Below are 23,219 nucleotides of genomic sequence, written 5' to 3'. Positions count from 1 at the left end.
ATGGTTTTATTATTTATATTTTATATTCAGCTAGAAGTACTTTTAGCTGAGTGCTATCTATATTTAGATTTGTGGCCGTCGCTAAATTTAACTGCAATGTGTGAATTTATTATCAACATCACGTGACTTATTTAGGTATACATATTAATATTCAATTTAATTAGCAATGATCTTTGTAATTCATATTGTTTTCATATAAGAAATTTTTTATCAACTTTTGCTTCCTAAAGCTTTAGGCAATATGAAGAGCAAACTATGTGTATGTACAATTATTTTCCTATAATATGTGAACGCCATATGATTTTCCATTTCGATACTAAATTGTATTGCCAATCGATTCGTTTCGAGAAAAATAAATAAAATTACTCTTGTGATTATGGTGAACATATCGTAATCATAAATAAAATATTTTATTGAAATAAATATTCCAGGACATTTTCACACACGGCACGATCTGATCCTATTATACCCATACATGCCCATACTAAGCTTTCGCTTGTTATGGGAAACCAAACGGCTGATAAATGCATTTATAATTTTAAATTAATACTTATATAGATAATAGATAATTAACACGTCCAGACACAGAGCAAACATCGATGTTGATCACGCAAATAATATTTGCCCTGGGTGGGAATCGAACTCACGACTTCTGGCTTGGAAGGCAGGGTCACTACTAATCAAGCTTACCGGTTATTAAAAAAAAAAATATTTTACAACAAAACTACAGCATTGTTTTGTATTAACACAACCTGTACAAACAATTAATACTTAACGTTATTTATTGTTTTCTATGTAAACTCGATAACATGGAAAATGTGTTTTGTTTCAGGTCAATCCTATGCGTGACTCGTAATAATGTGAAACAATCAATTGTAAGTACATATAATATATTTACATTTATAGTTTCATTGTGAAAACTCAATGGCTATCAAGGTCATTACTGTAGTGTACCGTTATTTTAATTCATCATTCATATAAAAACTCATATTACTTATATGTAATTAAAAATTTATTTGGTTCAATTCAACTTTTATTATCACTTTAAACAATTTTTAACATTATTAATATTTTTTCATGTTTGATTGAATATTTTTTTTTTTTGATATGTGTCTTCCTTCCTTCTATATGTATCCTAATTTTAACAGTACAGGAGATTAAAATGCCAAATGAATTCAACAGCTGTTCTCAAGTAGGTATTGTAAATTGTACCATTATATGTATATCTAGTTGTAGAAATAGTATGTAACTCCTGAAATTATAGTATATACATATGTACACATATAAATATATATATACCTAGTCTGGTCATAAGTTCTGTCACATATGTTTTATTGAATAAACAAAAAGTTACTTTTATATATTTATTGTTTTATATGTGGCAATAAAGCTTACATATTACTTAATAATTTCGTATAAAAATTATTCAAAATGGCATCCATGTTTTGCGATACAAGCTTTCAACCTCCGCGGCCAGTCGTCTATCGCAGCACGCATCATGTCCATGTTTATTTCAGCAGCTACTTTAATAATGGATGCTTTGAGTGACTCCAAATTTGGGTGGGATTTAGCGTAGGTTCTCTCCTCTAAATATTACCAGATTTTATAATCCAGAGGATTCAGGTCCGGGCTAGAAGATGACCAATCTTCATGACGAATGATGTCAATCTGATGGGCGGCCAGCCAATTTTGGATACTCTTGGCTTTGTGGGCAGGTGCTGAGTCCTGCTGATACCCAGTGCTGATTTTTTAACATGGTCTGAGAAGGAGGATTCACGAGGTTTGTCAGGACCGTATTTTGGTAAACATTGGAACTTATTTTCACACCCTTTTCACAGAAAAACTCCTCTGTTAGGCTAAAATAAGACACTCCCAGGAAAACCATTACTGATAAGGGGTGATGGCCTCGTTGGACTCGAAATACACGTTGACACGCTTCTTCACTACTGTGGGTATACACTTTGATATTCTGTTTGTTGCAGCACTCCTCCACTGTAAAATTTTTTTCATCTGAAAACAGGATTTCACGATACATTTTTCTCGCGTATCGTTTAAGTAAAGCGCGACAATAATCCAGTCTTAATATCTTCAGGCGTTTGTTAAGAAGATGCGATGTTTTTCTACAATAAGCCTATAGTGCTAGGTCCTCGTTCAACACCCTTTTAACTGTGGTACTGCTAAGGCCCATCTGCAGTGCTAACTGTTTTCGATTTCGGACCGGAATTTTTCTTATTCACACCTTTACTGCATTTATCACTGCTGTCGTCCAAATCAAACCACTTCAAAGACCACTTCTATTCCTATCGTCTACTCTTCAATCTTACTTAAATCGTTTTATAGTGCAATAATAAAATCTCTGTGTTATTTATAAATTTTAAAGCAAACTGAAAATTTCTCTTGGCGCGTAACCGCTACGATGCAGAGCGAGAACAGCGACTCTGTCTTCTTTTTGCGTCCACTACATTGTAACAAATACGTTATTCTAATAAAATGTGTCGTTTTTTAACGCGTAAAATAATCAAAAACTGAACGTGAAAAAGAAATTTGCGGTAAACATTAAATATTTGAAAATCTAACATAATGACAGAACTTATGACCAGACTAGTTAAATTGTTCATACGTTCATTTTATAAGCTACTAGCAGTCCGCCCCGGCTTCGCCCGTGGTACATATTTACGTTTTCTCTACATAAGAACCATCCTCGTACTTGAAGGAATATAATAAAAAAAGAATTATCGAAATCGGTTCAGCCGTTCTCGAGTTATGCGCTTACCAACACATTTTGCGATTCATTTTTATATATAAGAAGACTAGCGGTCCGCCCCGGCTTCGCCCGTGGTACATAATATTTACGTTTTCTCTACATAAGAACCATCCTCATACTTCAAGGAATGTAATAAAAAAAGAATTATCGAAATCGGTTCAGCCGTTCTCGAGTTATGCCCTTACCAACACATTTTGCGATTCATTTTTATATATAAGAAGATATCAGGTAGAGTTTTTGTTTAATAACTATAACTTATGCACACTTCTGATTGTGATCTATACCATAAAGAGCCCATACAAACAGTTATAATAAAAAAAACGTTTCTTTACAAATCAATGTACATGAATGGTGTCAGGGTCTGTTAATGACGTCACAGCGGCCCCGCCTGAAAATTGTTAAATAGCATTATACTTAAAGAGGTCTTGGTCACATTATAGAGGAGTCTTTCAGCTCCTATTATATCTTTCATTTGAACTGCATGTGTTAGTAATTGACGTTGGAAACTAGAGTTGGATGGGAATTAAACGCAATTTTTTACATTTTCAATAGATGCTGCAAAAGCTTAAGCTTAGTTATGGATAATACCTAATCAGCTTTTTTAAACTGTTAAAAATTATCTCTTAAAATATATATTATGAATCATTCTGTATGTATTTTTCCTTAATTACAATAATAATATGTAACTTCGTAACTGACATCTTTAGGTATGAGCAGATAGAACACACGAATCATACAAATTAGGTTGTAACTTTGCGTGTGGGTTTTTACTGAAAAATATTATGACAAACTACACTAAGGTCTCTATTTTTATAACTACCTATGCAAAACTAGCTGTGCCACGCATTTTCACTGGCGGACGTACCCGCGGGAAAAATTAAGAGCTTCCACTGCTCCTACATTTTATATGTATCACCCAAATCATACCATAAAATATATCAGTCAAAAACTCATAAATTAATAAAATAGAAGTAATGAATTGTTTGGTATCGTGAGATAGAAATCTACCTCACGCAACAAACCGACTTCTAACATTCTTTATATATTTGTTTTTATTGTAGAGTCAAATGGAGTCCTTCGCGGTTTCATCCGCGTTCGGCTCTGCTCCTGTTGGTCTTAGCGTAATGATATATAGCCTATAGCCTTCCTCGATAAATAGGCTATCTAACACGGAATTTTTTTTTCAAATCGGACCAGTACTTCCTGAGATTAGCGCGTTCAAACAAACAAACGAAGTACGAACTCTTCAGCTTTATAATATTACTAGCGACCCGCCCCGGCTTCGCACGGGTGCAATGCTGATACTAAATACACTACAGAAAAACTGTGAACGTTGTATATAAAAACATAGCGGCCCGGCCGGCCGGTACAGCCGCAAACGCTACGACCCGCAATTTTTAAATCTGTAATATCTTCGAAAATATTCACATAAATCATATGGTGTAAAGTGCCATATAGATCTATATTAAATGAACAATGTATTCAAGGTATTTAATTGGTTAAGGATTAATGCTGTATTGGTGAAAATCGCTTCGAAAATTAGCTATTATTTGTCGTAAAAAGTAAATGACAAAAAAATGTTATTGTGGGTTATCCATAAGAGATAGACATATACCATCGCGGACTTTTCTGTAGACCTTTTCAATGTGTATAACACTTTGTACATTATTTTGATAAAACTCGTAGGGTTCAGCCTGCGTTTGCAATATAAGCGGAAACAATGTAATTTTTTACGACATCACATTAGAAACCTCAAAAATAACAGTACTTCTCCACTATTTTATGGATGTTATTATACATATAAACCTTCCTCTTGAATCACTCTATCTATTAAAAAAAACCGCATCAAAATCCGTTGCGTAGTTTCAAAGATTTAAGCGTACAAAGGGACATAGGGACATAGGGACAGGGAAAGCGACTTTGTTTTATACTATGTAGTGATTATGTATAAGTATAGATTAATATGATACATTTCCATATACAAACGGGGCCTAATCCTTAAAAAGACACATATTATAATAATACTTTCACAAATGCAAGTTACAAGGTATTGGACCGGACATGTCTAACTGAATTTGCATATAAAATAAGCGACAGACCGCAAATTAATTTACGCATATTATGACATTTAAATACCAGCGGAGATTAAGAGCGAGCGCGCACGAGCAACTTTGTCTCCGCAACAATTTTGTCTCCGCAACTATTTTGTCTCTCCAGCCATGGGCTAGTATGAAAGTGCGCGTACGTAGCGACGCAACTCCCGGGAGACTTTTTTGTCCGCGGGTTCGGAGACAAGCCCGCGACGCAACTGTCGCCCTATCTATTGGTTTCAATGCAAGTGCGCGCACGGCGACAAAAATGTTGCCTGTCGGCGGCCGCCGGCCAGTTGCCGCGTAACCGGCGTAGCGATAATACGTATTTATGTCAACGTATTTATTCTCGTACACAGTAGTTTTAACCGACTTCAAAAAAAAGGAGGAGGTTATCAATTCGGCCGGTATATTTTTTGTATGTATGTATACCAATTACTCCAAGGTTTCTGAACCGGTTTACGTGATTCTTTTTTTTTTTTTGATGCAGAATGGTGTGGAATTGGTCCCATAAATTTTATTCGGATAAGCCCAGTAGTTTTTATTTTATGAGCATTTTTGTCTGGTCTCGATGACTTAATTGAAATGTAGCAAGTAACTTTGATTCATTTCCAGGTAACCGATTGAGCTGAAATTTTGTATACGCATGTAAATTGGATAACGATGAAACATTATTATGACATAGAGCTGATTTGATGATGGAGTCGGAAGGTGGTCATAGGAACTTAGTAATATATTGACTCAACTTTATCGAGTTTGGGCTCGTTTGATTCGTGTTGAAAAATACACTAAAAAGTATTAAATAAAAACTAATTTACTTTTTACAATTACGATTACATATCTATACTAATATTATAAAGAGGAAAGGTTTGTAGGTATGTATGGTTTTCAGTTTTCACGCATAAACTACTGAACCGATTACAATGAAATTTAGCACACATATAGAGAGTAACTTGGATTAACACATAGGATAGGTTTTATCCCGGAAATCTCACGGGAATGGGAACTATGCGGGACAAGAGCACAGACCACAACCGTCTCTTCGAAAACCATGTTGATAAATGAAGAAAATTTTAAAGAAAAAGTTGCGTTGCTGTCGCTTTCGTGAGCGCATCGTTCAAAACTTTGCGAGGAGACAGCGACAGAGACAAAATAGTTGCCGGGCAACTAAGTTGCTCGTGGGCGCTCGCTCTTAAATATTATGCGATATTTTATTAAAGAAACTATAGTCTGTCCACTATAAGAATTGCTTTTTGACAGCTCGACGGGTGATACCAGAAGTGATGTTCAAAAGATTATCGATTGTGATACCATTTCAATTATAAATTCAAAATATTATCATAAATCGAATCAGGTACGTAAATAATAATTACAACGTAAACGTACTAATAAGATATGTAATAATAAGACCACATATCTATGCATTGTATGTTAAAACTAAACTAAACTAATATTTTATTATTTATTGGTTTCTATTTTACAATTTTGTTGTCTTTACGTTTAAATTATATAACTTAATAGAAGAGTTTTTCTGTATCGGATATATTTTACAGAGTATTTCTATCGATTATTTTAATCTATCGACCCATCATTGAATAATTCTGTGTAGGCATCACTAAGTGGGCGGGACCTGTCCATGAAGTTCGGTAATTATTTGTATGACATTTTAACATAGACAATACAATCCTACATGGGCGTGAAGCTGTCAAAAAGCAAATAATATAATGGACAGAGTATAGATAATAGATGGATAATATGGTTTTCAAAATAAAATATGTAACGTTGATATCTCTAGATATCGTTATTTTTATTAGGTATATAAAAAATTTAAAGGTTCTTTAATGATTTAATTGTCTGCTTGGTGTAATAATTAACATATGAACTTTGTTAAACATAATATGATCAATGAAATAATGTAATTGAAATTTTATGCACTTAACGTATTCCACTATGTAGGTACCAAACCAAATAGGTATGTATTATTGCTCTTCAGTTCTCCACGCTCAAAATTTATACCATATACATATAAAACAAAAATATCAGGTGCTAATAATAAAAGAGTAGTAACATTATACAAGCATTTAATTTCCAATTTAATGTGGGTAGTATTTAATATTTATAGTTTGACCACGTAACATGATTTGCGATAGATTTCAGCGACCGCACTTGATTGACACTATTCTGAGCAAATTGAACCCACTACAACCCATTATAGACTATAGCAGTAATATAATAATGTTGTGCCAAACAATAAAATGCGGTTGAATTGCCGAACATAGCGCGAAACCTATATTAATCAATTGAACAAGACACCGCTAATTTCCTGCTAAATACAAATCTATATGTGCTTACAAAATGAAGACTCTTCTTATGAGGATATTCGAAATATTTTATGAAATGAAGATACTCTTCTCCCATGTACAAAACGGCTTAACCGATTTTTTCAATATTCTACACCTATTTGGCAGTTGGCTAGATAGTTGTCTGAACTCTGAAGGTAAGGTTGACTTAATCTCTACATCAGTAAATGATCAAAGAGTATTTAACACAATCATTAGTACCTACCCCAAACAATTTCCTAACCGTAACACATTTACAGAAGTAGAATTTTCTACAAGTACACAAAACAATAGGCCCGCAGGTTCTCTCGAACGCACTCCAGTACAATGCGTACCTCACGGAACAATACCGGCACTTACAACGCTTTTTATTATCCCAAGCTTTACACCTCGATTTTTGTTACTGTAATTTTAAGAGTTCCGGCCTTATTATCCACGTTAAGGATTTTTAAAACAAATTTACTGTTTGGTTAATGTTACAATTGATATTTGAAACAGGATAGGCCATCCTGGCATGAGAAAAAAAAGCCGAAATTAAGGGATAAGGCAAAGGAAAAGTAAGAAGAATTGATATTTGAAATTTTTTAAAGATTAGAAAAGGTCTATCATGAGCGGCACTCGAGTCTACTACGTCTTTCGCTGTAAGTACTGTAGCGATGCCTGATCATTTGGCCACCTATTTGATAACGAAATGAATTCCCATAAATGGTTGGTTCACATTGTTGATTGCGTTAGTTTAGAGTTTACTTTTTCTATTGACTCCGAAATACTAAAAAAATACAGTGGCCAGAATAAAACTTGATTGCCTCAAGCCAAAATTGGCGTGAATTTTCGTCTGTATACCCAAATTTTATGTCGATTAAACTACTATCGATTTAACATAGTTTCTCTCATATTATAATGTAACGAAACTACAAACGTGCTTAAGGAAATTAATTAATCTTTATGCAAATTAACATTTGACAATCGAATGTACACTATTACTATACGTATGCACTCATACAAAATTAAGCTATTATATTGATAGAAATAATTGCAAAACCTGTAACAAGGAAGAAGTTGTCTTATTATTTGTAAAAGTGACTACAATATTTGAAGCACCTCCTATATTTGAGGATAAAAGTTCAAGTAGGACTCTTTTGCAAAATTTCTCTTACTATACCCATTTACTTAGATCATTAAGTAACATTTATGAATGTGATTAGGTATGTATATTCGTTAATAATAGGTATGTAGTAAGATTAAACAAAATATATATTTTTGTTATTTATTATATTTATTCAAATAATATATGAAAGTATATAATTTAAAATGTAAGTAATTCGATGCGTTTGTATGCTCATTAATATTAAACATTGAATTGTTTCTTATATCTTTTTTTGTACTTTTATTTGAATTATTTGAGTACCTAACAACACTTTTTAATTATATGAATTCTTTTAAAGTAAGTTATACAAAAAACATTTTGAAATAGTCGCTAATATGCAAATGTTGGAAATTGGAATACATATATAAATTGTATTTAAATGGCAATACAACTACGTACATTCTCCTTAAATTTCTGCCCTAAATATCTCTCAAATGAATAACAACATAAATAAATGTTATTGTTTATTTTGAGGGCGAGAAATCTCATTGTGATTTTAGATGATTTACGAGTCTTTCTTCATTATAATAGTACACGAGATATTTTTAGGAGAAACTTTAAGTTTATTTTTATAATGAAAGAATGAGAAATTCGCATAATTCCCGTTTTCGTGGAATTTCTAGCGTAAAACCCATCTTTGTCCTTTCCTATATCAGGTTTCAAACTATCTTTGTCCCTAATTTAATCCCAACAGGATCTAGCGTGAAGAATAGGCAGATAGACAAATAAACAGATTTACTTTTGAATTCATAATTTTAATATTTATTATTATTACTAGCGGATTGCCCCCGCTTCGCCCGTGGTACATGTTTACGTTTACTCTCCATAAGAACCATCCTCGTATTTCAAGGAATAAAAAACTATTTTAAGTATCGGAATCGGTTCAGGCGTTTAAGCGTGATGCCGTGACCATGAGAAATAGGGAGTCATTTTTATATATATAGACTAGCGGTCCGCCCCGGCTTCGCCCGTGGTACATATTTACGTTACCACGGGCGAAGCCGGGGCGGACCTATTTACGTTTTCTCTACATAAAAACCATCCTCAAGGAATATAATTAAAAAAAGAATTATCGAAATCGGTTCAGCCGTTCTCGAGTTATGCGCTTACCAACACATTTTGCGATTCATTTTTATATAATATAAGAGAAGATATAGTAGGGATAACAAGCATTGCGAACATTGAATTAAACATTTATAAGCTATTGTAACGCCTTTAATTGCAGTATAATTTTATAAAATTTATTATAAATTCACTGTGTTCACTCTACCATTCTGTTCATTAAACATTCCTTTTAATTACAACGGAATGTATTAATTGATTGTTAAATTAAAATAATATTGTTTTCTAGCTTAAATTATTTTAAGTCTGATGTGAATGTCTTCATAGATTTTTAGATATTTGATGCAATACCAAATATCCCTAGACTTTGTTGATGTGTGAATTATACTTTTATTTTCCCATATAGAACAACGTTTATTCCAAAATATGACTTTTTTTATTTGAATAATAGAATTATTTTCACAAAACAAACAACTAATGACCTATTGAACCCCATAATTTGATTAGGTTAGTTTTTACCTACTATTTATCTTCTCAAATTGATGTTATTGAACGTTATTATTTGTGCAGTGATGGTTATATACTTATATATATGTTAGTACTATTGCTATTATCTTTTCAATTCATGAAAACTATAATATATTATGTATAAAACTTATTTGTTATTTCCTGTTAGTCAAGATTTTTTACGAATTGTTAAGTTGTAGATTATCAGTAATTGTAAGTATATAGTAAAGTTCTTTGGTATTCTTTCTTAATTTAATAGCTTCATAAAATGAAGTACCTACCTACTCTCGAAGGATTGGTTATTTACTAGGCATTAAATTAAAGGTCTTCAAACAAAATGTTTCTATTTAATTATCACAAAAGTGCATCTCAAACTGAAGCGTATCCTACTCGTACTACATTGGACCAGCTATCCAGCGGTACTATAAGAAATCTGCAAGGAAATAATACAGCTCTATATTCATAACGTACCCTCAAAACTGCTCCATTTAACCGCGGCACGTGCTATCCTTTCTTATTCCGAGACTTAATATTTTACACCTACATTTCACTAACACTACTTAGTACTTTGTAATACAATTGCATAATTTATATTGTTGAGCTTTCATTCGAAGAGGGACCCCTCTTTCGTTCCGTTTAAATTTTGAAAGTAAAACTTCTTTAGGAGAGTAAAATTTTAAGGTCGCGTCATGGCAATAAAGTCACGTCATGGAGTAGGCGACGATTTTGGTATCTTTGAATCTTGCCAAAGAAGTTTCACTTCTGACACGTGTACTCTTTTTTCTTTTCTTGTCTTTATTTTGGGTACCTAGTATCAAACATAGGTATTCCAAGGCTTTTACTTTTCAGTGGGTAAGTATAGTAGTGCAGAACCGTTGTTAATTCAATGTCCATATATTATATTATAGAGTACAATAGATTTATAAAAAATGTGTGCGTGTACTAGTGTACACACGTAAGAAGTGAAACTTCTTTACGACTTTATTTTTCAAAAAATAATTAGCTACTAAGTATATGCAACTTTACAGAAATACGTCATTCACGCGTGGTAGGGATAAAAACAAGATGGCGCGTAACGGAAAAATGTTACACTAAATTTTTTTCCAACCCCGATAAAGAAGTTTCACTTCAATAAAGCATATAGGCAGAAAATAAACGTCACACCTTTTAAATAGAAAACGATAAATCACCATTATTTTGGTGGACAACAAGACAATGAGATACAAATAGCGCTATTTTCTACACTTTATCCATTGTTAAAAGCCATCATCTTTAAAATAACTACGCATCTGTGACATTTAAATGTTATTGCCATAGAACAAACATAGTAGTCAGCGAATCTATAAATAGATTTTAATGCGTGCGGTTTAAGGGTCCGTTCACACAGACCGGCTCGTATACGCTTGTTGACAGCCGGAATCGGAGTCAAATGGCTGAACGTACGAGAAAAAGAACGCAATTGCAACCGGTCACCTCCTCTTAATATTTCACACAAAGCGCGTTCAAACATTCGCACAGCACATGCAAAAATATACCCTACTACAAATATTAAAAACTCTATTTTCAACGTTATAAGAATCTGCTCTCCGAGCCGGTCTGTGTGAATGGACCCTTAAAATGCAAGTAGATAATAAAGTTGAAATGCAATCACATTTTACAACTTAAAAAGAATCATTCGTCATTGATGAAAGCCAATGTGAAATGTTGAATTACGCGCGAATAAAGAGAGTTCGGTGTTTTTCATGTTTTAAAACGTATTTGATTTATAAAGAGCATGGTTGATACAAGTTATAATTGACGCGCTGTTATTTCTCGAGATGGCATTTAATATCGAATACGGTAAATGTTTATTGTAAAAGCATTAATAGTTTGGAATTTAAATCTTTTATTATTCTCATAATATTTGATAACTATCACATGGATCCAGTTTTTCATGCTTTGTTTTTTTAACTTAGCCTAAATAACTTAGGTAGGTAGGTACTACTTATACTTTACAACCATAACTAAATAAGACTAGAAACCGCGGGATTAAACTAGTATAGTTATAAAACACACATGATCCACAGCATTTTATTCTTCGTTCCGTAATTTAATACTAATTGTTCATTAAGAATAAAATATAATCCATTTGTAATTATATGGAATGAATCATTATGGTGATATCATTGTAATGTTGAATTTAGCACGTGGTGGAATAACTAACTGTATCAGGAATAAGGAAATTGTAATATGCTCATTAAAATTTGGTAATAATAAAAGCGAGATAAGAAATGGTTATTATTGCTATGGTTGTTATTTTTTAGAGCAGTGGTGGCTCAGTGGTGAGACCTCGGACTTCGAATCGATAAGTCCGGGGTTCGAGACCGGGCGAGCGCGCAGGAAATAAAATGATTTTTCAATTCATCTGCGCATGTTGTAACATCACCACTGCTCGAACGGTGAAGGAAAACATCGTGAGGAAACCGACATGTCGAAGAATCAAAAGTTCGACGATATGTGTCATCCGCCAACCCGCACTTGGCCAGCGTGGTGGATTATGGCACAGACTAATAATAATATTATGGCCTGTACCCTCATAGGAGGCCCCTGTCCCAGCAGTGGGAACATATATGGGCTGATGATGATGATGTTATTTTTTACAAGGTTATGGTTTATGCGAATTAATTTGTACCCAAAAATATCTAAATTTTTCTAGCTGCCCTTACTTACATTACTCTCCTGTTCCGTTTTTGGTGTTTTCTCTCATAAGAACTTTCCTTGTGCTTTAGCAAAACTTGTAAAAAAATTGCCAAATAATTGGTTGGGCCGTTTTACGCTTACCTTACTTGGCGATTAATTTTTATTATTAGTTCTAGATATTTTATGTCATTTATAGGGGATTAATAAAAAACACATGCTACTAACAAAATGTTATATTGTCTACAAGCAAATCACATATAGAAACTTACACAACTTACATAATATACATCTAAAATAATATTTTTATTGCACTTACATTAAACAGTGTCATATTTACATTTTCATATAATAATTCATGATTAAAATTTATCTACCCGTGTTTATTGCAAAATTACACACAAATTATTTTAGGCCTTTAATTGGCGGCATTAATAAAATCGATAAATATTATAAGTATGACCCAATTAAACATTATAATACTAATTACCTAATTAATAATGAAATAAATTATATTTTGGTGTACTTACGTAAGGTTTCCTTAGATAAATGTCAAATAAATTAGGTTATACCACAAGTATTGACTCCCATGGTTTTACAGTTTAACAAACAAATATTAAATATATCATACAACAAATAATACTCTCAAAAGGTGATATATTAGTATATTTAGTATTTACAAATACCTATAAAACTTATAAGAAGGTACATAAGGATATTTCAGGCTTTAATTCTTAAAGGCAGATTTTACAATTACGAAGGTACTTTACGTCATTCCATATAAAAGAAAGAGACAGACATAATGTCTATTCACCCACCTACGTCATAAGTGTCGATTGAAAAATCAGCCCTTGAATAAAGTTGGATTTTCCATTACAAGTGAACTAAAGCTATATTGACCTTTGAGGGAGTTAAGACGAATGCTCCCGTTACTCTAATCAATTGCCGTGTGTTGTAAAGTATAAATGCATTATCATAAAGGCATACCTTATAGTACCAAACAACATTGAGGTATTATTACTAGAGAGGGCACCACGAACAAAATCTGTGCGACAAGCGCGGCGGCGCGGGGCGGCTATAGTGAGTCGTACACTTTGTAGATATTCTGCCTCTTATTATTTATAATTAATTAAAACCAATGAATGTAACAAATAAATATTGTTTATCTTATTAAATATTGAATAAACTTATCAATTAAAACCAATCAATGTAACAAAAAAATTTGAGTTTGAGGCGATTGACTCTAACTCGTGTTAATAATAGTGTAATACCGATGTCCTCTCTAGTACGGTAGTACATGTAACTCAATGTAAAACAAAGGGTTCTTTATCCTATAACTAGTAGACCGGGAGATACTGACACAAAATTTCGAGTCATTTGTAACAGGATGGCGGTTCTACAGGGGTCTTAGTACGCAATGACAAAAAGAAAAACGATGGCGTGAACGCTGGTACCGGCGGCTTAGTCGCGTGGGCGTTAGTCGAACTCGTCGGAAAATAGCGAAAGTCAAACGATTTGTAACAGTATGGCACTTATTTTTCCTGTAAGTTTGAGGATCAACAAATATAAATACAAAATTTCAAAGATCTATGTGTTGGAAATCTTCACTTATATAAATTAATAATAAATTAAGTTTTCAAGTATGACAGCACTTTTTCCCCCTACTAGAAGTATGGCAAATATAATAATGGTCACATTTTATCAAATACTCTCCAAAAATCCAAATGCAATACTGGTACAAAAAGTTTGGCGAAATAAAAATTTTTTGCAGATTTTCGGCGGTATGGCGACCATTTGGAATCGTCCGAAAAGTATGGCATGGCGATTTTCGTAAATGGCTGCACGACGATAGTTACCTGTGCAAAAGTTAGCCTTGTACAAATGGTTGAATTATTGTTTTATTTAAATCAACACATTCGCATCGGTATGGCGGGCTGTAAGTCACACCGGAAAAGTATGGCATGACACTACCGCCTACTACTTTTTTATGGGCTATCGGTAAATTCTAAAATTTTTGTGTTACAAATCGTTTGACTTTCGATATTTTTCCGACGAGTTCGACAAACTCCCACGCGACTAAGCCACCGGTACCAGCGTTCACACCATCATTTTTCTTTTTGTCATTGCGTACTAAGACCCCTGTAGAACCGCCATCCTTGTTACAAATGACTCGAAATTTTGTGTCAGTATCTCCCGGTCTATAGAGGTATAATTAATAATTGATGCGATGTTAATCCTAGTCATAAGATCTGAACGCAGATACGTGTAATAACTAGGATAAGCTCAATAACGATTTACTTAATATATTTTATTAATACATTTATTTTGACCTAATTAAACAAGCATTATAAATAATAGTGAATGGAATTGTGCCAGTGCAATAGTACGTAATACATTATCATATAATAATAGCTAACGAAATAATTAAAAAAGGATTACTTGCAAGGCAATTTCATATATTTTACGAAAGTATTAGGTTACTACAATTATAGTATACATAGTCGCAAAGTTTATAAAATGTATAAATTATTAATGTTTTTCAAACTGATACATATAACAATAATAATCAGTTAAATCACGACCTAAAACTCACATCGAGCTATATCCAATCTAATTCACTAATAATTATATTGTCGCACAGTGACAACATACAACGCAACTATAAACTTTCTCATTACATAAAACAATTAAACCGATGTAGCATTAAATATAGGCATAGAGCGGAAAATTAGTTCCCAAATAAATTTAAATATTTAATGATGCCTCGTTTATTGGGAAATTCAAAAGTTTACTAATTAAAAATAAACATCGCCTAGCATTCAAGCGGAAAATGCTTTACACAAACATATTGTGATTTATTAAAGGTTTTTATTATAATAACTAGCTGTGCGCGACTTTACCCTCCTTGCTCCGCTCCTATTGGTCTTAGCGTGATGATATATAGCCTATAGCCTCCTCCTCATCAGAAACACCAGCATTCCTCGATAAATGGGCTATGTAACACCGACAGTATATTTCAAATCGAACTTGTAGTTCCTGAGATGAGCGCGTTCAAACAAACAAACAAATTCTTCAGCTTTCTAATATTAGTATAGATATAACGAAATGCGAATAGATACGCAATAGATTGTAGTTCTTATCGGCTAATAACTTTACGATAAATAATACGTGATACTTCTAATCAGTCATACAAAACATACGTTAAAAGAATGATTAATCGTTTCTTTTTGTTCGTATCAAAACATCCATTTAGGCATTGTTATCGCTTGTATTCAATACTTACGGATTATGGCACTCGTAAAAGCATTAAAACTAATTATTTTTAATATGAAGTGAAAACTATAAGCTAGAATTTATTGTGCTCATTTTTACTTATCAGATGCTCTGGGTTTTCTTTTCGAACTATAAAAAAAACTTAATATGCCTTAAATTATATGCTGGTGTGGTATAACAAAACAATTCAGGATAAAAGTATTTGAAGCCTAACTAAGAAGTTCTAAAATGGTGTAAGTATCTACATTCTACATTGTGTATCTACACCATTTTTGAAGTGAAACTTCTTTATCGGGGTTGGAAAAAAAATTAGTGTAACATTTTTTCGTTACGCGTGACATTTTTCCGTTACGCGCCATCTTCTTCGTATCCCTATCACGCGTGATTCGACGTATTTCTGTAAAGTTGCATATAGTAAATTATTTTTTGAAAAATAAGGTCATTAAGAAGTTTCACTTCTTACGTGTGTACACTAGTACACGCACACATTTTTTTACATTATAAAGTTTGTCTGTTAGCTATATTTACTTACAAATCATAATATATAAATAAACACAACATAAAATACACAATGCAGCAATTATAACTTAGTATCTTTCAGTAGAACGGCCGCTTCATACGATGGCAAGCCGCTATCCCCCCTCGCCTTGTGACAGCGGCACCCTTCAGTGATTACCTCCTGTAATTAATAATTTAACTCCACGTAATGTTGTTTTATATGGACAAAGGTTAATTGTCTTTAATTAGCGAAGCCGTGCTCGCCTTGGTTTGAAATGTCATGGATTAATAGCATACTGACAAATGTGGGTCTCTTCATAACAAAGGCTTTGGAATCAAACAATTTATCTTTATTCAAAAGAAATAGAATTTTCTAAATAGTGTACTTTATAAATTATAGACTTGGAATCTTTATAGTCTTTGTAAATAAACTGTGGATATAGTAAATAATGTCATTGACATAATTATTACTTCCAGATAAAAGAATAACGTTAGTAAGGATAATTGATATAATCTGAATTCAAGTAAAAAAACAAATTACAACGTTAAAAAATGCTAGCGGCTTTTCCGGGTTGACCGGTATTAATGGCAAAATAATTTGTTGAAATCGTCCAGTTGTTTGTTTATTCGTTACATTCAAAACTACATGATACAAATATTTTCTCCTTATCATATTAGTATTAGAAGATGGCAGAGTAAATGATAAATGGAACTCACCTGTAATGTAATGGAGTCTTTTTGTGAAGAATCTGCCACGACTATTTCATACGCCGGTGGAGGTCCCGCCAACTCCACTTGATGGCCCTAATAAAGACAATTTTATTTGAAAGAAGATAGAAATATTAAAATATCTAGTGACAATCCATACTAATATTATAAATGCAAAAGTAACTCTGTCTGTCTGTCTGTTACTCAATCACGCCTAAACTACTGAACCTATTTGCATGAAATTTGGTATGGAGATATTTTGATACCCGAGAAAGGACATAGGCTACCTTTTATTGCGAAATATGTACCACGGGCGAAGCCGGGGCGGACCTCTAGTTTCATATATAGCACGATACTTTGGTATTCAAAATAATGAGACCATAATAACAAAGCAAAGTATGTGTTTCTCGTATTATTTGACTAGCTCAATGATTAAACCTTCTTGCCGCTTTTTAGCTCTCACATGTTTTGATATCAACATCTAACATCTACAATTACATTATTATGATAAGCTGATTTTGTCTCGAAGTGTACATAATTCTTATTATCAGAAACTAACTGATTCAGCAAAGTATGACGTCATTGTTTTATTGATATAGTAGTAATTCTACTCACTAACGAATCACAATTCATGAAGAACGGTCCAACCGTTTTAAAGTCAAAAAATTTGGAAAATCCAAAAGTGCACGCCTCATAATTTTTTTTTAATAAATATTTATTAATTTTTATTTTTGTTTATTTAATATCAATTAAACCACATCGAATCAGACCCTGAAAAATGAAAGGGTTCTATTCCTGAGCATACTCAAGCGTAAGAGAAAAAAAAAAGACTCGATTAGTAAAGTATTTCGGTCGCTATCGTGTTAACAAGAAAAAGGATCCGCACATACAGACACACGGACGTCCAAGACAGAACTTTTTTAAACTGTTTTTTAACTAGTTTAAATAACAAAAATGACATCAAAAATATCATGAACGTTAAAAATAGTGTTTTTTCTTAATATGTGTGTGTATGTATTATCTTACAAGTGCAATGTATGATACATAAAGACATTTTAAGTTTGAAAAATCAGATGTTTTGCGCGAAGTGACAGTAGTACCCACCTCAACGCTTCGCTTATGAGGCGTGCAAAAGTGTGCGCTTATCTGATATATGTTGAGTGTGTGTTTATCTTTGTGTCTCAAATTTAATAAATATAATGCAAATTAGTTTTATAATAGAAATTTATAAAATTTTCGAGTAATACAAAAAACATAATAGAGGTAAGTATGTGTATATTTTAAAACTTTATATTTATATAATGTTCTCTACATCCTCGAGTTCGGGTTGTTTCAATGTTTTAACAGCTTAAATATCATACCTGCCTGAAATGAACTAAGGATTGATAAAACAACCCTCGTAATATTATCTCAAACAACAAATTATACACAATACCTTCACTAAAAATAATGAGCATCGCTTCTCATATTTAATTGAATTAGACGATTCTAAATGAGCGCTCTTGGAAAGTATAAGTAACGATACATTTCAGTACCTATCTATTATTAAAGAACATTTTATATTCTACTAGCTTTCCGCCCGCGGCTCTGCCCGCTTTGTCTTAACCTAAATTATATACTAAACCTTCCTTGAGAACCACTGTATCTATTAAAAAAAAACCGCATCAAAATCCGTTGCGTAGTTTTAAAGATTTACGCATACATAGGGACATAGAGTCATAGGAAAATAGAGACAGAGAAATATATATCGCATATACAATACGATATTTAGTATGTTTGAAAGATTTTAAAATGCTTCTATAGTTTAAATAATTATGATATTATGTAATATGTATTCAATATTTAATTCCAGCCCCACTTACCGATTTCTTCTGTGTAAAATGTGACGAAGATCGTTAAACTTAAACACTATATTTATCTTAGTATTTCCTTGTGTTTGATTTTACGCGAGTATTATACATTTAGAAATTAAAGACTTTTTAACGGATTTTAAACGCGATTTATTCATTATATTATTTTCCGAACGTTTCGAACACTTTACAGCGTGGTCACGGCGCGGGGAGACTCCCCGTGACCACGCTCGCTTGAATAAATCGCGTTTAAAATCCGTTAAAGTCTTTAATTTCTAAAAAACAATTTATCTTTATACGAACAAAGTCGTATAACACAGATAACGAAATGATATAATATGTAGTATGTATAATAATTTTAATTTAAAACTCCCTTTTGTGGAAATATCTTTCTCATTAGACAAAAAGCCATCCAATTATCTATTAGATAGTGTAAAGACTCAAAAATTATCAGATTATTATTTATTATTGGAAGATTTTATGTTATTATCAATTCGTTATCTGTACGTATATCTGACTGGCCGGTTGGTTTGGTTGGTAGTGACTCTGCCTTCCAAGCCAGAGGTCGTGGTTTCGATTCCCACCCAGGGCAAATATTTGTGTGATGAACATCGATGTTTGCTCTGTGTCTGAGTGTTAATTATCTATTATCTATGTAAGTATTTATTTAAAATCGTATATGTATGTTTATCAGCCATTTGATTTCCATAACAAGCGAGAGCTTAGTATGGGATCACCGATCAGATCGTGCTGTGTGTGAAAAATGTCCTGAAGTATTTAGGTATTTATTTATTTTGAAACGCGAAAACGCTTGTTTTACTAGAAATAAGCTAAAGTTTTACAGAAGGAAAGCTACATTCTTTATTATTTAATATTTTGTTAGTTTTGACGAAACCTGTAGTATAGAATTAGTTTTTAATTTTTATAATAACACATTACACAATGCTGTATTAAATATTTGTAATTTTTTAATCGTTTTCTTTTTAAGCGGTGCTAAATTTAAGCAACAATTGAATATTACATTCAATATTAATTTATTTTACTTTCAGATGCTCAAATTAACAAACGCACTTGCACACTGCCACTGTTGCTACTGTTAGTCGGGTCTGTCATGGTGAGTTGAAGATTCAACCTTCAGGTTATGGGGATATGGTTTATTTTTAACCAAATAAACTAGAATGTATGTGTGATATTTCATAGATTGATAATAATGTACTGAATTTTTTGTGTCCTTTGGTGTAATGAGCTCAAAAGCCCGTATAATAAATTCTTAAAGGAGGTATTTAAAAAAAAATCATTTATTGATCAATTTGTGGGTTAGGTACAATTTACAAACATGTAACATTTGGACCCCAAACTAGGACAGCCTGTATTTTGGGGTCCACCTTCCTTAATGACACAATAATAACAAAATTGTATTGTAATAATTATGGAGAAAATGTTAATACATATAATAATGTATATATACATATATACAATATATGTATATGAGTTTATATATGAGAATATCTACTGGTATTATAGTAATATGTCTAATGCAAATAATACCAAAATTTGTCGAAATCGGTCCTGCGTGTACGAGGTCATCCTCAATGCTTATACTAGGTATACACTAATATAAATGTTGACACTGACGAATCGTTATCGATTTTTCTATAACCTTTGATTATTCACTGATAAACTTTACAAGTAAGCGAGTGTGGAAAGCGCTGAGAAAGTTGAGAAATAAACAATTGTAAGAGCATTACGAAATATAACACCATTGTAACACAGCACAATGAGATATTATTGCCTTTTAAACGCTTTATAAAAACAATGTCAAGTGACAAATATAACTGTTCTATTGTCAAATTTTGCATATGTATAACACTAGATGTACACCCTGGCTCCGCTCGGATTGTTTTGTTTTCGAAATATCAGTTACTATTAAAATTCCAGCGGAGTAAAATAACCAAGAGTCACTAAAATCGGTTCAGCCGTTCTTGGGTAATAAATACCTAGTTTAACTCACACGATTTTTTATATGTATACCTACATACATTTATAATATCAATAAGTGATACATTAATATTTGTAACAATTAAAGGTTTAAACTTACACAGAAACTTTTACAATTACGTTTAAATTTCCTTTGAATAAACTACACCGTTCATATATCAGTAACGAGATAATCGCTCGAGATAATTCAAAGTTAAATGACACGTAATTGATGATTCGTTTAAATTAACTGGGATGCTCTTACTTGATGGGCGTATGAGTGAGGAATTAAGGGTACCTATGTGTAATAGGTTTATCAAAGGGATATTAATATAGATATCAAGAAGATATTAATATAGGATCAAAGAAATAGTTTTTTGTTATAAATGTTTAAATATGATTATTAGATTACAATTTATTACAATTACAATATACAATTTATATTCATGTAAAAGTTATTTTTAAGATCGTTGCATACGATTTACGACTTGTATATATGCAAAAAAGTCTAATTAATACAATTCATACGCTAATAGGTACATGTAGGTACTATTAATAATGCATTCTAACAATCATATAACAATACCTACTGTTTATACCAGATCTTAGGTAATTTATTTCTCTGTTGCGCTACTGCTATATGAGAAAATGAGTATCCGTTCACTTTCTTTATATTATCTTCGGAGATGTGACATGACAATATATTAAGCACAAACACTAATTATGCATATACTAACCAACATATGAAATGAAATAATATAACGTGATGAATAAATGAAGCCTCGTTTCTCTTAGACTCATATATGTATAGATAGTATGTATATTGTATATATTTAGTATAAATATGTAACTATGTAAGGTGAAAGGAAAGGGGATCGACGTCGATATGCACTTGACCACAAAGCGAGTGGCATTGCAACTTTCCAAGATATTTGAGCGTAAGAAACGCATCTCTTTACATATTTCTGTAGTTTAAGTAAATTTTAGAAAAGACTTAAGTATCTAAGTTGTCCGGGTTTGACAAAAAGACGCGTGTTCGAATCCCGCCTCGTGAATTTTTTTCTCGTCTTGAAATTATTTCTCAGCCTTCAGTAAATTAAGTAAGCTTACCTACTGAGTATTCAAATCGCAAATTTTTGCTTTAGGGCTGATTTTTCAATCCTTGGTTAAAACTTATTCGTCTAATAATGTATAAAACTACCATTTTAAAAACGTATTCTAATTGTCCGTATTTGAAAGTTTACGTGACATTTTAATATTATCGTGTAATACTTTATTGGAGGGATAAGTTTTAACCAAGCACTGAAAAATCGGCCCTAAGCCACATAAATAAAGTGTAGATAAGTAGATTGGTTAAATTTAATAACGAAAAGCAAAATAGCCTGCAAGAAACGTTGTACAGTACAAAAAAGCATAAAGATTTTGGACTGATTTTTTTTACGTCTTTCACATCACTTATATTGAATTAATTAATATTTCTTAATTCAAAAACTTTATTAAACTGCATTATGTATAACTAAGAAATGGAGATTGCAGCTGTATATTTTAATTTTAATACAACCGCAGCTTATATTATAAGGTAAGGTCGCTACCACTCAGTATTGTGGATTTAAAAGAAACATTTAATTAAATATAATACTGTTGTATATTCAATGTATGAATTTGCGTGAATAGAATTTTCGTTAAACAAAATCGTACAAGCCATTTATTCAATTTCACGCTGAGTTATTTTTGGATATAATCGTGTAGGTATGTACGTAGCTTGAAAAAGGTTTTCAAATATTATAGATAAATTGAAAGCGTGTAGATTCAGGATCGGTTCGCTAATCTCGCTAAAGCAATTACGTGTAATGCGATTTTTATCAAGGCTCCCCGGGGCGGGAGTGCAAATTATTTTTGTTAACCGGGGAATTCGTTCAGCCGCTTATGAAACCGTAATGAGCAATGTTGATATGTAGATAATGTTCGTATTTGTCGGATTGTCAATTGCCATTTAATGTGTATATTTTTGATTAAAGTTACATTTTTGAGGACTTGATTAATGTTTAGGTAAGAGAATTCAAACCATCTAATAGACGCAACAATAAACAAATTAAAAACAATTATAAATTACATGCTTCTATAGTTTAAAATAAAAAAATCGACCAGAATCTGGGGTAATGTTCTTCAAAGAAAAAACTTTCACATAATATCTTAATAGCAAAATAAGCATAGAGCATCAAAGCTTCTATAAAAACGGCAAAAGGTGCGGCCCGTTAACCATTTCCTGGCAAAATGTCGCAGCGTAATCAGCATAGGATTTCAGAAGGCTTTCACTCTAATAATCAA

The 23,219-nt window shown here is 32.4% G+C and overlaps 2 protein-coding genes across 4 annotated transcripts in view; one reads left to right on the top strand and one right to left on the bottom strand.

Moving 5' to 3' along the window:
• Positions 1–23,219, top strand: part of fdl (beta acetylhexosaminidase fused lobes) — an 82,652-nt gene that overhangs the window by 17,075 nt on the left and 42,358 nt on the right. The window contains exons 2-3 of one of the 3 annotated variants that reach the window (XM_090110755.1): positions 833–875; positions 19,964–20,028. The gene's annotated coding sequence lies outside the window, so the exon portion shown is untranslated. The remainder of the gene's footprint in view (positions 1–832; positions 876–19,963; positions 20,029–23,219) is intronic. The other 2 variants (XM_090110758.1, XM_090110756.1) reach the window with 2 other exon arrangements.
• LOC149901930 (uncharacterized) overlaps positions 16,439–23,219 on the bottom strand; it is a 30,780-nt gene continuing 23,999 nt past the window's right edge. The window contains exons 3-4 of the mRNA XM_090110759.1: positions 17,074–17,160; positions 16,439–16,537 (exon numbers count right to left, since the gene is read on the bottom strand). Of these exons, the coding sequence (XP_089966885.1) occupies positions 16,439–16,537; positions 17,074–17,160 (186 nt within the window). The remainder of the gene's footprint in view (positions 16,538–17,073; positions 17,161–23,219) is intronic.

The sequence above is a fragment of the Colias eurytheme genome, chromosome 16 (assembly GCF_061535395.1).
Source record: "Colias eurytheme isolate Ceu_HAF_F1 chromosome 16, ilColEury1 Martin Lab GWU primary, whole genome shotgun sequence".
NCBI classification, from domain to species: Eukaryota; Metazoa; Arthropoda; class Insecta; order Lepidoptera; family Pieridae; genus Colias; species Colias eurytheme.
The sequence above is the reverse complement of the archived record's forward strand: the minus strand, read 5'-3'. Positions and strand labels throughout refer to the sequence as shown.